Source organism: Neodiprion lecontei, chromosome 7 (assembly GCF_021901455.1).
Source record: "Neodiprion lecontei isolate iyNeoLeco1 chromosome 7, iyNeoLeco1.1, whole genome shotgun sequence".
Taxonomy (NCBI): Eukaryota; Metazoa; Arthropoda; class Insecta; order Hymenoptera; family Diprionidae; genus Neodiprion; species Neodiprion lecontei.
Window position 1 is genome coordinate 25116915 of NC_060266.1, and position 17956 is coordinate 25134870.

Consider the following 17956-nt stretch of genomic DNA (forward strand, 5'->3'; position numbering starts at 1 on the left):
AATAACTCAGCTGCTCAACGTCGATGATCAAACAATGATATATGATTAAATCTATTAAGACAATGTTACCAGCAACGCGTCTCTTGGTAAGCCGGTAATACAGAACGCTACTGTATCGGTCTGCTAGACGATGAAACGATCATGAAGTATAGAAAAAAAAAAAAAAAAAAAAAAATCATCAGCAGACTAGAGTGACTAGTTTTTTGTTTCTTTTTCGTTTCTTTTCTCACCCTTGTGGAATTTTTTCCAATTTCTACACGCCTAAGATTGCTATTTAATTAATTTCAACTGTGCAACAGACTACAAACGATAACCCAGATTCTACACGTGGTTGACACATGCGTCTCGGATATAATAGTTTTATTATGTTCAAAACAAACGATCTGATACAGTTGAGCTTGGTTTTTTTTTTTTTTTTTCAATTTTTATTTTTACGAGCTGCAAAGTAGAAACGTAATAACTGAGACACCCTAATCCTAAAATCCTTTCCTCCAGATCCAAGTTTTCGTATTTTTCTTATCATTTCGATAAATTTAAAACATCCCGCAGCAGTATTGGAACTTGTGCACATATCTGTACCGAAATTTGAATAATGCCAGCCAGAAACACCTACAATAATTTATTGCAAATTGTAATTGCGGTATACGCGTAGACTAACAGACGCACGAATTTGTAATGATTGAAGAAGAGAAAGAATTAATAGCTAGGGAATTTTTCGCGCGGGTGCAGATCGCACGCTCACGAGTAAAGTACGAGATTAAGAAGCTGTGGCCCAGTTTTAGCGATAGATGCGGAGGTGGTTAAACGTCATACACTACTAACTAACCGTGTAAAGGAGAGAGACAGAGAGAGAGAGAGAGAGAGAAGAAACTTTGTTAGCAAATAAGAAGAAGAAGAAGAAGAAGAATCTGTGTACCGCAGAAACCTCCATCGCTCGCTCGCTCGCAATTATTGTTTGTTATCATTTGATGCGCTGATTACTGTCTGGAGCGTTAATAAAGCTTTCAGGTCTATAAGATAAGAAACACCGCTCGAATTAGTCGGGCATCAGCCGTAACCAACGGCAACGACGCCAAGTATAACGGAATTGAGAAAACGAAGCGGAACCAGACCGAGCACTACACTGCTGAGAGAAAAAGAGAGAGAGAGAGAGAGAGGGAGAAAGAAAGAGACGGAACAGAGAATCTCCCCCATGATGATGAAATCTGGACACTCGACCAGCTGCTACTATTTTCTAATTTTATGCGCTTCAAACGCGGTCGCAAATTCATTATTAATTACAAAAACGAAACAAAAAAAAAAAAAAACGGATATAACTCACCGAATTGATGTGTCGATAGATTTGCGAATTAATTATAATTCACCTGAATTAGTGAGAATCAACTGAATTAATGCAAGATAACTGAATTAATAAGAATTAACTGAATTTGATAAAAATGTAACTGAAATACTGAGAATTAAATGAGAGATAACTGAATTATGGAAAATTAAGTCAAAAATATTAAATTGAAATAAGAAATTGGTTTCATGAATTGAAATGAATCAAGTTGAATTAAAGAAATCTACCTAAATTAAAGAAATTAATTTGTAATAAAAAAAAAAAAAAAAATCAAGTTGAATTACATGAATATATTTAATTTAATTGAGCTCGAAAAAAATTATTGCGTTCACTCAAATCTCGAGTTGTTTTCCTCTTGTTCGCGAGAAGGGGTGAGAAAATTGATAAATAAAAAAATAAGAAAAAATAAAAAGACTAAGAAAAAGATTCGCGTACGCTGTACGTGCATTTATCATAAATACATGTAATTATACATCCTTAGGCAAGTAAACACCGTGATTTGAAAACAAGTCGAGTCGTCAAGTGTCCGAGGCTAGAAGCGTATGTACCAGGGACGTAAGGACATTGCGTTACCTCATCTCTGCCCAATTTTGTAAACGTGGTATAATACAACAGCTCGGCATGGAAAGAGCGATGGTCGAGTTAAATGCTGCTCCGAAATAAGCAGATTTTTAATATAAAATCGCGGTTTATTCATATATAAATATAGAGTTAAATTTTTAAATAATCTCTACGATATTGATTACACAGGCCGTAAGTGCAGTTCTCAAGTGTTTTCTATTCTACCTTATTGTACATACATATGAAATGATGAAATAAATTTCTGTAAACGCAATTAAGTAAATATATACGTATAATAGAAGAGTAATATTATATCCGTGTGCTTACCGTGTTGTTATAAAATCAATTTTTAACTAAAAATTGTTAGCGTAATAAAAGAGATCAGTAACGCAGGTCTGCGAGAAAATTATTTCATAACTGCTGCACGGGGTGTTTTTCATTGATATTATGTTTGCGAGTGTGCTGAATCGAAAAATAATCACTTCCATTTCCCTCCACTAAGAACAATATTTTTGCAAAATGGAAGGTGTTGTTTGCATTAAAAAAAAAAAAAGTACGACAACAATGAAAAAACCATCATTACATTGCAACGAACAATAAACAACATATCTTACAAACTTAAACGAACAATTTCTTCATGAAATTTACTCAACAATCAGTGTTTCATTCTTTTTCCCTATTTTCATCACCGAACAAGTTTCCGCTTTCAATTTTCTCTTTCCCCGTTTGTATTTATTCTCGAGTCTATCTCTGATCCTAATTATACAAATATATTGAACAAAACTCAGAAATAACTTTTTGCAAAAGAATTACTCGAATCAAAAAATATTATACCATATAGTTCGACTAAACCAGGAGTTTCGCACCGACTAAAACTGCAAAAACCGCGTTCGTGACGGAGAATTTTCTTGACAATACATTTATCCCGGTTTCAGCGAGTTCGAAATAAAACAAATTAAAAAAAAAAAAAAAAAAACAGACACCCCGCGCAGTTTTTTTTTCCTTGCAGCCCCGTGTGAGTTGAGTTTAAAAAAAAAAAAAGTTCTTTTCCTTAAGTATATAAAATTGTAAAATTAAAAGGAATGCCAAAGTCGGATCGCAGTCCCAACGACGATGAGAAACAAGAGCCGGGGTTCCGAGGCTCGCCGTTCGAACGTCGAGGGCGTCGTCGAATATCGCGAGTCGGTCGCGTGGGGCGAAAACCGAGCGGCGGCTTTCGTTCAAACGGTTCAAATCGCGAAACGGAGTTGCCGACCGTGGTTCAAAGACGGAGTAGCGCGATCCTTGTTGCCCAAGCTGCAAGGGCGCTCGGTGTTTCCGTGATAAGGAGTTACGTTGGGATAATTTACAAGTGCGCGTCCTGCGTTATGGGGATGTTCAAATGGCTGAGAAAGTGAGTACACACACACACACACACAAAAATAAATATATATATATAACCTATAAGTTGTATAAAAATTTAATGTTATTTTTCTACCCGAGGATACGGTGATTTATGTTACTATTTTGTCTTTTTCTTTTAGAAAACATTCTTCTTCTTCTTCTTCTTCTTTTTTTTTTATCTTTCTTTCACTTTTCTCCAACCGCGTAGCACCGTGTGTTTCGTCTAAAAGTTCGATTTCACGCGCAATCGCGCGACGAAAATGACGAGGCAAAACATTGTCACGCATCAATTTGCAAACATTATTACACGTACGTAGCATATAATACACGAGTTTCTATAACTGGGTATATTATACAAATTTATGCCTGTGAATAGATTGTATATTTAATGTGTGTGCGTGTGTGTGTGTGTGTGTGTGTATAGACACGAGTCGAGTATCAATACCGCAAAAAAAAGAGAGAGTAAGAGAGAGAAAAAATTGAAAAAAAAAAGGAAAGATAAACAGCCGGACGAAAGGTAGAATATACGTTACCTACAATAATAACACCTTTGCGCAATTTGTAATAATATTATAATTGGCATACAGATGCGATAATGGAGCAGATAATTTTACCGGTTTTTGTATATTATGTAGGAAACCGTTTATCAGCGATAATGATATTCTTATTATTGCGTACATAAAATTGCCTACGTTTCAAGTGGAGTTTGAAAATGAATACATTAGATACGATTCATTATCTGACCTTTCGGCTTGTCAGCCTTGCTACATGTGAATATCTGTATATACAATATTATAAAGCGACTTGCGTATAATTTCTGTGTCGTGTCGAACTTGTGTAACTATAAACGCTTATATGCAACGTATATATATATACATACATATACATAAAAACCATGTATTTAATGGACAATTCCAACACACGTACGGTTATAATAAAGTTCGAAGTCACTAACTGTCATTAAAATCGTGATGCAGGCTCGTTTAAAAGATGTTTCGTCTTTCAAAAAATGTTACTGTATATTTAGAAATGAGAACCGAAAGATGAAAGTGGAAAAGAAATTTTTATAATAATACAATTACGTGTATATACAACGAAGAGACATAATTATTATAATTGCGACTCGCGAATAAAAGTCAACCATTGCGGAACAGACACTGCGAATAGAAGCTCACGGAGCATATTCGCAAATTCTTGCAAAATCCGGCTGAATGTACGTTCGTAACGGTAATTTTTATTTTCTTTTTATTATTATTTTTTTTTTTTTTTTCAAGCGAACAAAAGGTGTGGGAAATTCCCAGGACATATTTTCGATAGACAATTCAAACGAGCGGCGAGTTAATTGCTATCATTATTAGTGTTGTTGTTATAATTATTATTGTAATAATAATTATACGAGCCGTTGTTCGGTGACTTTTATTATTCCGGAATATAATTCAGGGAGAATTTCTTACCCAGATGACACTAGACGAGGAGACAATGAGAGCGAGCCGGATCTATAGGGTGATCAAAATGCGATTTACTTTAAGGAATTTTGTATCCATCCCTGGGAATCGAAGCGGCGTTTTGTTATTATACGGAAGGAAACGACGAGGAATTTACTGTGCGAGCAATTGTCGTAAAGTTTCTCTGTTTTCACCGGTCCTTTTCCGAGGATGTGAAAACGGAATACGCGTCGCTCATACGCAATGAATCGGTGTTTAAGGGCGGGGGGGGAGCATAGCTTGAACGATTAAGAATCGTATCTATTTTTTTTTTTTTTTTTAAGAAAATTAATTACATTTGGAGCAATTTCAGTTCTAGGGCTTTATTGTTTGTAGTTTCGAGAAAAATTTTTCATTTTTTCATTGAAATTAATAACAAAATGACGACGTGATGCGTACAAGTCAAGTTTCGAGTTAAAGACACTTTTTCGGGTTGGAGCTTGTAGCTCGAATAAGAAACTTTTTTTTTTCAAATATATACGATTATGAGCAGAAAAATTCATTTTTCGATCAGAAAGTTGGTAAAAAAGTGTTTAAAAAAAAAAAGACGTTGGGGTTGAAATTGGAAAATCTAGCCACGAGCCCGAATCGATAAACAAGTTTCAACGATTGTGTCAAAACTTCAAATCGATCGGATAAAAATTGACCACCGGATTGAAAACGTGCTCGTTCGCTATTTATACGTGCCATGCCGCCATTTTGTTAATAATGTCAATGGAAGAAAAAGAAAGAAAGAAAGAAAGGGCATGATTTTAGACCGTACAAGCTGTCCCCCCCCCCCCCCCCCCCCCAAACGCCATTCAATTTCACCGAAAACGTAACGGAAGTTGGATTTTACTTGTTGCACGAGTGAAAATTTCCATTTACTATTTCTAGGGAAATAATATTGCTACAGGTGTAATTGTTGGGGAATAGAAAGACGTGAATTCGTGCGAGTCGCGGGTACGGCGTATAAACGAAGGAATAAACTGAAATCGATTAATCGATAGCCGATCGCCTGCGCACATGTAATACACGTCCACACATTGTGTGTAAATATATACTATAATATAATTCGTACGGCGCACGCGTCATGAATTTTCAAGGCGCGTTACCGGCTTACCAATACTTTCATCTCGTACCAGCGAGGTGCCAAAGCTGTTTGCGACCCGATCGTAACTGCAGAGGTATAATTAAATCGCGTGGAACAATATAAATACATCGGCTAGCGAACAGCGATGTAATATAAGTAATAATCACGGCGAGCGACGACGAAGAAGGAAGAGTTCGATTATACGTGCATAATTGTAATTGCACTACAACGAGATGTAATCAATGCTAATTATAAGTTCCTTTCTTTCGTTGCCACCGGTAGGGATTTTTTTTTATACCCTAAGGGAGAGGAAGCCGTTCGTTTAATTAATCGCTAATCATCAAGCTGGCTGCATACACTGAGAAAAATTTAGTGAAACAGGTATCGTTAAAAAAAACTTTTTGAACATTGTTGGAATTACGAAAGACGAGGTACGCCCAACAATTTTGCGCTATCGTCGATCCTTTTTCGGTAATCGCAACGCAAAATCAGTTTGCGAGGTTTACTCTACTTTTCTAGTCAAACAAGGCTTTAACGTCAATTTATTCTTGCGCGAGCATTAGATTTTCGCAACGGTTGCAAGAAAATATAGCAACAGCGATCGTAACGAGAAAGAATAGCAACGGATACTAGACTTTCCGGTAACGGCTACACAACTATTATTCATTTTGTACCTAGAACTATATTTTTCGATTCTGGTAAAAAATGAAAATATTCAAGGACCGAGCGGTAAACGGAACTAAAAATTTCTCTCAGTGTATAACACAGTTGTAAAATTGGTAGGAATTAAGAAAAACAAGTTGGATAATCAATTTATAGATCGTACGTAATCGGTTTTAGAACGTGTCTATCTAAGCTAGATTTTGCCAAGCGACCCGTGAAATATTTCAAGATCCAATTAAGGAACTGCTACATGATATGTGTTGAATACACACACACGCTGCACACGCGCATGAACCTTGTAAGCCGGACAAATCCTGCCTGCCTAATTGCCATGCCGGATGCTTCCTCCTCTCCATGTTACAAACAGAGCAACAAAAACGCGTTTATTTATTCTCACGCAATGCAGCTGGGCGTGCAAAACGCATGCGATTTTTGTACATATACATATGTGTGTACGTATGTGTGAAGTAATATAATGTATAATGTATGTGCACGTAATTACTCTATCGCCATAATCAGATCGATCAGACAGCGTTACACCTTCTAGCAGCAACAGCATCAAGTCGCGTATCAGAATTCCACCACTTCTTCTTCTTCTTCTTCTTCTTCTTCTTCTTCTTCTTCTTCTTCTTCTTCTTCTTCTTCTTCTTCTTCTTCCTCTTCTTATTCTTTTTCTTCTTATTCATCGCGCTGCCAACTTCTCCACGCTTTCTAGATTCGATAGTACGTACATTTGTACATAGACCAGCTATTACGAAGCTGTTTTTCTTTTTCCTTTTTTTTATGTGTATATATATATATATATATATATTATATAAATTATACTGTATCAAAACAATCGACCTTTTTTTTCAAAATTCAAGTCGAAAATATTGTTCCAAATAACGAAAAAAGAACGCTGTTGTGTTCCAAATTTGGTATTGTATAACTCGTCAAGGGATTAGTGTACCGATGAGAAAAAAACGGATTTTTTTAAGGGGTTGAACGATCTACAAAAAAGGTCTTTTATCATTTTACGATAAATCTAATCTTTCAAACGTTATTCAAAGTCTTTTCTTTGATCTTTTGAAGGAGCAGATTTATCGTAAAATGATCATGGAGCTTTTTTGTAGGTCATTCGATTCTCCACAAAAATACGTTGTGGTTTTATCGGTACACAAACGCGATGACGATGTATAAAATTCCAACGCTTAAAAAAAAAAAATTTCCCAAGTTATTTAAATGGGAAATGGAAAATCGCGATGAGGCATCTCTAGATATTAATATCAAGAGGTCAAAATTGGAACAACGTCGTTTTTTCGTTATCTGGAACAATATTTTTGCCTTTAATTTTGAAGAATGGTCGATTTTTTAAAACATGTATCCAAACTCGCGACAATGAGACCCCCGGAAAGATCATTATTATAAACAAATAAAACGACACAAATTCGCGTTGTAATTTACGATATTTTCCATCCAACCTCCGGCCGACGTTAAATTTAATTCTCGATTTGTTGTACGAACTGAACACAGGATTGCGTCACGAGATCGTGGCGGCCGGAAACGAATACCGAATAGACCGGAAGGCGGTCGCGGCGTGTCGGGAAGCGGCGATCGCGGATCAACGAGGTGAAAAATTTCAGCGAAATTCGATCGCACGTAAATCCGACGGAGGTAGGCTACGTAAGAGAGGGAAAGATGTATCGCATATGCATACTCGTATTAACGCAGAATAGTCGATCGGGGATAAGAGGCGACCGTCGAAGCTGGCCGAGAGCGCGGGTCAAGGTTTTGCGATGGATTCGGAAAGGTGACGGCATCGGAAAGAAGCGGAAAGAAGCGGAAAGATTATATTATTATTCTGCGTATCGTACATTCGTACATGCATGTATACGAGTCGGATTTTATTGTTAGAGGAGAGGCTAACCCTTTGAATTATAGTGGCAAGTATTCTTACAATACCACCTGTTTTATATCAATATGTCCGTATATTTAGACAATTTTGAAAACATATTTCTTTGCGCTGTTTTGCTATTTCTGACGGTATACTAACGGGAATTCATTCATTGAATGTAAATTATTGTCGTTGGGAAGAGATTGGTTGAAAAAAAAAAACGTGAAAATTTAAAGAATAATTCATTTCCGAGAAAGTCAACACTCTACGCGTGTACATATTTTACATAAATTGTAAGTTCTCGGGGTCGCTGATTGCGAATGTAAAACCGGATTTGAAAAATCCAGTATTTCGAATCCAATCAGCGACCCCTAAAACACCTGCACAGAGTTTTTTAACCATATTCCATCAAATTTGAAACCTTCGTCCGCGATTTAAAATTTTTGAAATCCATTTAAAACTATCTTGCTATAAAATTTGACTCAGCACAACAAAGCACGTGTTTCAAAGAGTCAACACTCGCGATCGTATCCTCAAACTATGGAGAAAGAAGAACGCGCCGGCGGTAAAAAGCTTCGAAAACTAGCCTGACGGAACCGGAAGCTGCTGCGCCGGCTGCAGCGACCGCGTAGAAACGGTAAAAAATAAAAAGGCAGAATTTCATTCCGGCTCGACTGGGAAAATTATAAACTGCGGTATTCGAGCCGTCGTTGGTTAGGATTTTCGACACTGAATTCTGTAGGAGAATGTTATTCGGATTCAGCGAAGAGTTGGTATACTCAGGTACCACACGTATGTACGCAATTTTCGAACGAATCTCACCTCGCCCCGTTGCGTCGGCACGGTTCCCTACCTCGGAATGACATCATGCGGACATAAAACGGGGTATATGTATAACGTGCGATTTATCAAGTACACGTGGAATTTGTGTTGGGCCAGCGGACACCTATATATATATATATATACATATATATATGTATATATATATATACAGGTTTTGCCTTTTGTCCCGTACAACATGCGAAATGAAAAAAGATAAAAATAAAACTAGAAGAATTGAATGTTACGGAGTTGAAATGCGGGCTAGCCTGAACTTATATTTTGCATACAAGGATGTCGGACGAATAGATATTATCAGTGTGGAAATCTACTATTTTTCGACTGCGATCGCAATGAAACGAAAAGAAAAACGAGGGAAAAAAACACCACATACATTTCTCTTTTATCCACCTCCAAATATTTATCTACACGGCTGTTAATAACTGGAATCTCGAATTTCCTGACTTTTCCAGGCATTCCAGCCTGAAAATAAGATTTTGTCAAGTAACCTTTCGCGAAATATAACGCTAAATAATGACAATTTACTTTACACATCGATACTAATACCTTCACGATCAGTATTACCTAGTAAATAATATCTTTTACCATCCGACTATCAATTTCCAAAAAACAGCCTGCGATTTTCCGTTGAAAAAAAAAAAAAAAAAAAAAAAACGAAAGAAGATTCGGTGTCGAGTGATATGCGTGGAATGTATGAGGTGTTGCGATGAAACAAAATTTCAAGTACAACGTTTTTTTTTTTCTTAAGATCGATAGCAGTTTGTTATAAGTACAAGTGTGTTTCTGCGACAGACTCAAAATTCCAGTCTTGTTATCGAAATTCCCTGAGTTTTCCCTGCTGTAAAAAATTTCCCGCATTTTCCCGGTTTTCCAGGTTTTCCCTGTGCGAACGAATCCTGCCCGAGTCCTCCTATAATAAGTGCACCGGCACCCCCGACTTCGAGTACATCGCACGCGGGTATTTATAGCTATGTTCACATGATATTTACCTTTCTCTTAACGGTTAATACATTACGAGATGGAAAAAAACGGAATGCCGTAGACTCGTGTATGCGTATGTGCGGCAGATTTTTACCCATGTATCATGCATTTGTGTAATTGTAAGAAAATCTTTCCTCCTAAATTTCAGAGACTTTGTGCAGTGGGACCGAAACAGGAGGAGTCTGCCATCTCCGAATCAACGAGGGCTTAACAAGTGGGTACATGCTTATAATAATTCGAGCGTCGTTTGTTGTTTGTGTTCGACAACGTAACGCTGGAAGATTTATAATTCGTAGTTTCACTCACCATTCTCAAATCTCGAACGCTGCATCGGCAATTTTCCGGTGGCTGAAAGCGTGGTCGGATAAAAAACACGAGCACTCTCACAATAGTAACACTCGAAACTTTACACGATTAGTGGTAGTGTTTACAGTTTTTTCACATCAAAACGAAACGCGGCGTACGCAACACGATTACACAACAATGGCGTCGTAACAAACCGGCGAAACAAAAGCGGGGAAAAGTAACAAATGAAAATCGAGGATAGAAATGAAAAACCGAGCTTCGCCCTGAGTCGGCAAGAAAGATCGCGATGAGAATTAAACATCACGTCGGATTAGCGATATTTTATCGGAACCGAAAATCCTCCAGCGTATCGCGGCGATAACGAAATTCGCGAAGGCGTTTCAAGTCAACGCCGGTATTTATACGCCGAAATGAAAACGGACGCATCGCGTGGCGTCTTGCACAAAATTACCCATCATCCCTTGCTACAAGAAAGTGAAATTATTCACACAATAAACTGTTGCCAACCTGAACGCGGGGCGTTGCGAAATCTGATTCGATCAATTTCACGTTCGAAGCTCCCTTCATTCCGCAAGTTTTGATCGGTTGACCGTGTTGACCCGAGACAAGTTCACGTAGCATGAGCAAAAATTTTTTAACGAAAAAACGTCACCTCCTCGTCAAGATGTCAGGATCAGTTGCCAGGCGGCTCCGTTTCGAAGGAAGGTGAATAAACGTTTTCGACTTATGTTATAACCTGTAACAACGATAACTTACCGAGCATTTCGTACGATTCAACCGGCATAACCTCTTTTCGCAATCGTAACCCTGTCGGTGTTTTCTTTTTTTTTGGTTATATTGCATTTTATAGCTACGAATCGTTACTGTTATCGGCATTCTTTTTTCGGGATAGCGATCAGGACCGCAAAAGCACCTTGACAGTGGTCCTAGAACGGCGTCGACACCGCGGCACTGATTCCAACGACCTGTGCCGTCTGTCACAGTCCGAAGACACGAATGAGGCCCACAGCTCTGTTTCCGGTTCGCTGAACAGCTTAAACTGCACCGAAGACCGCGCCAGCAGGTTGTTCGACTATCGAAAATCGATTATATTGAACTTGGTAACGTTGTCGTAACTGTTCGTGCCGAGGAAAAACGGGAAAAACCGTTATTTCCGCGATTTGGGAACTGTTTGAAGTTTAGTAAACCGTAATAAATTAAAACGTACTCATATTTTGCAAACTTAGTTCCTTAAAAATAATTTTAAAAATAAAAAAATGGTAACTTTTTCCCAATGTTTCGTTACGATAACGTTTATACTATAACTATAACTTCAACATCGTGAAAATCGATAGTATTCGACACAGCATGAAATTAATAGTGCATGCGCAGATGCGTCACCGCGTTGCATTTCTTCGATCAGGATTATATGCACATGCACTCGTGATGCACAGCCGTGTCCGCATTGACGATGCACCGCATGAACGAATGTTCACTGATACATCTACATTTAAGCAACTTCCCAAAATATGACATTCTTTCACAAGTTTTTGCTTATCAGCGAGGCGTACAGAAGCGCACTCCAAGCGTTTCTGGATCGTCGTCGTGAACCGGCCGAGGGATCCGAGGGCGGTCATTCGCCGAAATTAAGTCCGACTAAAAACCGGGTCGAAATCTTCAGGAACAATACGAACAGCGAGAAGCAACCGGAGTATGAAAATCCGCCGATTCCGGGGGTTCCCCACGTCGAGGCGTCGGAACTCTTCGAAGTCGGGTGGGTCGCCGGTACGGAAGATCGCTACCTCGAGCTCATCGCCGCCGAATGGCAGAACACAAGAACTGCTCTTCGCCGAAGTTCCCATCCGGACTGTTTTACCGCTGTACGAGCCGACCTGAACGTTCTCACGTTAGTATTAACATAATATACTTAATTATTAATTTGTTACGTAAAACAAAAATGATGCACCTGCAATTTATATATATATAATAATTTCTTCGTTGTTTACAAATGAATGTAAGCCGACAAATTGCAGGGAAATCCGGCATCCGCACACCCTGCTGCTGATGGGAACGACGCGTACCGATGAGCACGGGATCGTCGCGATTTTCGAGTCGGTCGACTGCACCCTTTACAACTACGTCCACGAGCAGGGGGAGCGTGTAAGTGTCCAGGGTGCGGCGCGATGTGCCGGACAGCTGGCCGATGCCCTGAGGCACGCCCACGCGAGAGGAATCATCCACGGAGCTCTAAGTTCGCATTGCGTATTTCTCGCTGCTAGCGGTACCGCAAAACTTGGGGGATGGGAACTCGCCGTGCGCGAAAAAGAGGTTTGCGATATTATTTATTTCAATTCTGATAAATACCCCGGTGAATATGATTCCTACGATTTTATAAGAATTTTTAAACAAATTGGGATATTTCTTACAATTTTGTGCAAAAAATTATTATCGTACAAAATTGGAGAGTATACTTAGTTTCTCATAAATACTTGTAGATTTGTATGAAAATTTATATATTTTCAATAAGAAAACCTGCAAGCTACTACAAATTTTAACGAAAATTAACAATAACTCTTTACGAAAAATTATGCATATTTACAATTTTTTAAAGAAATAATCCCAAATATTTCAATTTCTGTAAAAATCTAAGTGTAGAAATTTTCACCAGGGTAAGTATTAGAATTACTTATTCTACCTGTTCGTCGAATATGTGTCTATTTGTAATTATAATACATGCCGTCGTGTATGCATTGCAGCTGAAATTCCGCGGAAGTGTTGTGCAGGGATATCGGAATTCTGCTAGCGTAAATAATTGGCCCACGCCCCAGTAGAAAGTGTATATAACACGTATATCTGAATAGGATTACGTAAAATTCATTGTAGCGCTATATATTATATGGGTATTTTATGTATTTACAGAGCAATATTAATCTTCACGGACCGCGGAGCAATCGATCGCTTTCAATTAACACTATTAACGGTATAAGTATATACAGGCAAAAAGGTATCGAAAAGCATGACTATTTCTGCGGGATTAGTACTTCTTCTTGACCGACTTTATACCGTTTATACAATACACGAGATTGACTTTGGTTTCGGTTTCCAGACCGCATTACCGCTACCGAGGTATAAAATACTACAATGTAAAACTTATTTTAAAATGAAAAATTACCCAACGAACGGACAAATAATCAAAGAAACAAACGAAAAGCAGTTATAGAACAGTGACACTAAAGTTAGAAGTAAATTGTCGGTTGGTTTTATTACGCGGAGTTGTCAAACCTCGGAACCGTTAATGTTATACCCGTGGTGGAGGGATGGGAGGGATTTGTATTTTTCATTCGTCGAGTTTTACTTAAATAGCCGCATTCCATGTAACAGGAAATTGTCTGACGGTATACTGTTTCGTTCTCATTGTATCCAATTGATCGTCCCGATTTCAAAACGGACACGTTTGCACTGCTAGTAGGTATTCAATTGAATTTGTTTCAAAAAGGAGACAGACGAGCGATCGCTCGACCGTGTCCAGATTCCCGATGGACGGGATAAATAAATATATTTTCCCGCATACTTCTGTAAGCGTGCAGCTTCGCTGTAACCACGCTGCTTGATCCCACGCTGAGGGTATTCTTTGATTAAAACAAAAACTGGCAATTCGTAACGTTTCCTTTAGCCGCGGCCTTACCGCGAATGGGAGGAAAGACTGAGGACAGAAATATTCAAGTGGCAAGCACCTGAGATGTTTTACGGCGATGCACCCAGTCGGGCGTGCGATGTTTACGCCCTGGCTCTCCTAATTTGGGAAATGTGTACTGGTGAGCGCTTCGAGAACGTAAATAAGATGACAATACTAGAAAAAATTGGATTGTCCTGGAATCAGATTTTTTTTTTTTTTAATGCACAGGCCGAATTCCTTGGAACGGACTAGACGAGGCGGAAATAGAGCGACAATACATACACTGGGAGCGCAGGATATCAACGGATACATACAATTTTCCACCGCTGCTAAACAACCTGCTTGAGGTCGGTCTCCATCTGGACGTTAACAAGAGGAACTTGGACATGGATCGTACGCGCAGATTTTTACGGCGAATCGAGGTTCGTAGAAATCTTTTTAACTGGTTAAATTTATGTTTACAGGAAACTGTTACTTAGATTGTTTGATTTTTGAGAAAAAAAAAAAATATCTTTTTAGCTGCGTTACGAAGAGGAAGAACCGATTTACATCAATCGGCAATCTAACAACAATAATCCGGATGTAAAAACGTTCAATGCACCCGTGGCCACATCGCCGTTGATCAAATCGCCGACGGTAACTACGCCGAAACGGGATACGAATGATATAAACAACACTCTGATGGCGAAGAAGTTATTTAATTTGAAAAAAACATCGGTTGATGAAGGAGGACAGAAAAACGGAAAGAATAAGATCTGCTCCGGTGATGCGTGCGCGGCGTCAGACGAAAAAAATTCAAATATGTACGCGGAGACGCGGAGAAAGAATTGCGGGCATGTATCACCCCCCGAAACTCGTAAAGCCGTGTCTGAGTATCGCGAGAGAACGGCAGGCAAACGGGAGAAACTGGGCCACACCGATGAGAAAAGACAGCGCAGAGCTACGAAGGCGACGTCCACCGATATCGGGAAGAAGGCAGATAGAAATTTGAGTAAATTAATCGTGTCTGAGAGCAGTTTCTCCGAATCTTCGACCGCAATCGAAATTACAGAATCAAGCGATGACGAATCCGGGAACGATACCATAACCGATTTGAAAAAACTTAAAGAACTGATAGCGACGAAAAGGTCCAAATTTTTCTATGGTACCAGCTCGCTCACGAATCTTCAAGCCCTCGAAATACCTGACATACCACAATCAAGTAGGTATATAAAAGTAAGCAGATCATTCAATTGATACTGTCGATAGTTGCACGATAAATGAATTTCTTTCAATGTTCAAGGTCCACGAACGAGAGAGAGGATTTTAAAAGAGGCGAGAGAGAAAAGCTGTGAGCCATGCAAACCTGCGAGTCATAAAACAAACTTTGAACCGCTACTGTCCAAGTCACCCATAGAGTACAATCCAACTTTAATCAAGCCTGCAAGCCATCAAAATCAAAGAGTGAGTTGATTCGGACCAATTGAACTTCTTAAGAAAGTCGAAAGAATTCACTTATACATTTCTAAACTTGTTTTCACTGTATGTTTCAGGTAGGGCAGTCGCTACTGAACCAGGAGCATCAACCATCAATTCCACGGTCGCAAACACTGAACTCTAGCTCTACTAACTTCTTTGAATCATCACTGTGGAGGAAGGAGAAGTTGATTTGCTTGTCTAAAATGCATAAAGACGACCATAGCAGCGCGCAAAACCTTTCAAGTCTCGATAACAAACAACTCAATTCCAAATCGCCGGAATCTCCGGAAAGTGATTCAACCTATATTATCAGCAATAAAACTCCAGGTAAAACTTTTCAATTATATGAAAAAAAAAAGAACACATTGACAAAACCGAGTTACAGCGAGGTTTCTCAAGTATTTATTCATATATTTTTTATTTTTTACATCAGCCCACGACAAAGCTGATTTCATATACCCAGATTCTGTTTTGATGACGGACACAACGACTACCGAAATGGATGCAAGTCAAAATCGTACATCCGAAACTATGCCGTTACAGGCATTGAAAGAAGCCCTCGATCGAGCTACGATTATCATTAATTCAGCAACACCAAATAACGAAAAATCGAGCCAATTTTCACCATTGGAGAGCCCTAACATCTCTGATGTTGTATTTGACGAAAATGGTGCAAGCGAATCAATCTTTGAAAATTTAAACAAATCAAAGCTGTATGTTAATAATTCAAATGAAGAGATAAAAAGCATTGAACGAACCACAAATGGTGACCGTGATTCGCTACTTGCCACCGAAATAGCGACGAAATATCCTATTACCGTTGAAGACAACAACGAAAAATCAAGATACCTATCTTTTGGTCAAAAGTCAGGAGATATTTTTGACAGTATGACAGAATCAAAAATAGATGACTCTTTGGTTCAAAGACAGCCCGATTTTACGTACAGTAACCTGAATGGCAACAACACGCATGATGCAAATGACAGCCTGAACTGCTTAGCTGAAAAAAGTCTCATCTCATCAGCAACGATATTTTTAAGTGCTAAAAGTGGGGAAAAAGGTTGCAAAAGTTGCCAAAACAGAAATTTACTTGCCAGACGAAGATCCCTTCCTGCCGGATTGGGGCAGTTCAGGTCTGTGAGCAATGTTTCACCGCTTGGAAGATTGCCCATTAGAAGAGGGGTAATATTATCTTATAAATCTCACTAATGCAACAGATCTTTAAAAATTTTTACATAACATTTACCCGCGATTGTACGTTGTTTTTGTTTTTTTTTTAGGAAATTCCCGACAGCACGGTTGAAGATTTGTACATTGATGATGAATTCGGAGAAAACTTGAACATAAATATGGTCTTTCTGGAAGATGAAAACGAGCCTGATGACCACGACATACTTTCCAGTCTGCTACAATCATCTGAAGTGTAATATAATTCATAATTCACATTTATTCTACATACTAGATTTTTCCCAGTCTTTAAAAGATGAACACCAACCAATACTTTCAGTACTCTTTGTACCTTTGATAAATTTTTCCAAATTTAAGAAAATGGGAATATAGATTTTTACGAAAGGAATCGTAAGATTGAAATATACTGACAGTAGATATTGTAAGAAATGAACCACACGATTAGCATCAACGATAACAAACTTATGAGAGTGATTTTTCTAAACAATATCCTAACACATGCTTTTATTTTATAAATCATTTTGTATTCATTTGTATGTATAAGTAGTGATATGTTTCTAGAATTAGAAACAACATGATGCATTTTAATTTCTCTTTCATGAACTTTTGTCAAACATTCCAAAGTTGAGATTGAAGAACGACAAGTTTTGTGATAGTAAATGTATGTTCAAAAGGTATTGTATCACGATATATAAGATATTTGGCGTCAAAGCAGAAAAAAGGAAACCTCTATTGTCAATATTGAAATGATAATATGTGTGATTGAATTAATGCTATAAATAACAAAATCTGTTCCTATCGCACCAAAGACATATAGCGAGCACCAAAAAAAAATAAGAAAAGTTGAAGACCGAATCATCATTGCTTTTAAGAGTTATCAGTATTTTAATGTATCAGTTTTTTTGTGTTAAACTTGTACTAAGGATAAGTTTGTTTTATACCCGATGTAAACTTAATATGATGTTAGATATCACTGACGATTCCTATAAATATGTTTTCCGTCCTTGAAGTATTTTACTCTCACGACCCAATGAGAATATGGTTATTATTATCACTACTATTTCTATTTGATTATATAATAAAACATATTGACCGAAATAATCTCAATAATTATTTTACCATATATTTTTCAACACCTGTGAGGCTAGAAGGT

General features: G+C 38.1%; 1 protein-coding gene across 5 annotated transcripts; it reads left to right on the forward strand.

The window, feature by feature from the left end:
* Nucleotides 1–1862: 1862 nt before the first annotated feature.
* Nucleotides 1863–17517, forward strand: LOC107223995. Of its 5 annotated transcripts, none has more exons than XM_046746089.1 (14): nt 1863–1894; nt 2981–3293; nt 10090–10173; nt 10345–10410; nt 11395–11565; nt 12043–12387; nt 12515–12809; nt 14155–14296; nt 14386–14579; nt 14677–15358; nt 15440–15600; nt 15690–15942; nt 16049–16797; nt 16896–17517. In XM_046746089.1, the coding sequence occupies exons 1-14, from the start codon at nt 1882–1884 to the stop codon at nt 17040–17042; spliced, it is 3615 nt and encodes a 1204-aa protein (XP_046602045.1). In that variant the 5' UTR covers nt 1863–1881; the 3' UTR covers nt 17043–17517. The 5 variants fall into 5 exon arrangements, with proteins under 5 accessions (XP_046602045.1, XP_046602049.1, XP_046602047.1 ...); XM_046746090.1 differs by lacking the exon at nt 1863–1894 and adding an exon at nt 1901–2092; XM_046746093.1 differs by lacking the exon at nt 11395–11565.
* The last annotated feature ends 439 nt before the right edge of the window (nt 17518–17956 follow it).

What these genes read in the sequence shown, in the direction of transcription:
- LOC107223995 (XM_046746089.1), top strand. An exon ending in GCCGACCTGAACGTTCTCAC is followed by an intron (nt 12,388 to 12,514) that starts GTTAGTATTAAC and finishes GACAAATTGCAG; the next exon opens with GGAAATCCGGCATCCGCACA. An exon ending in GATTTTTACGGCGAATCGAG is followed by an intron (nt 14,580 to 14,676) that starts GTTCGTAGAAAT and finishes ATATCTTTTTAG; the next exon opens with CTGCGTTACGAAGAGGAAGA.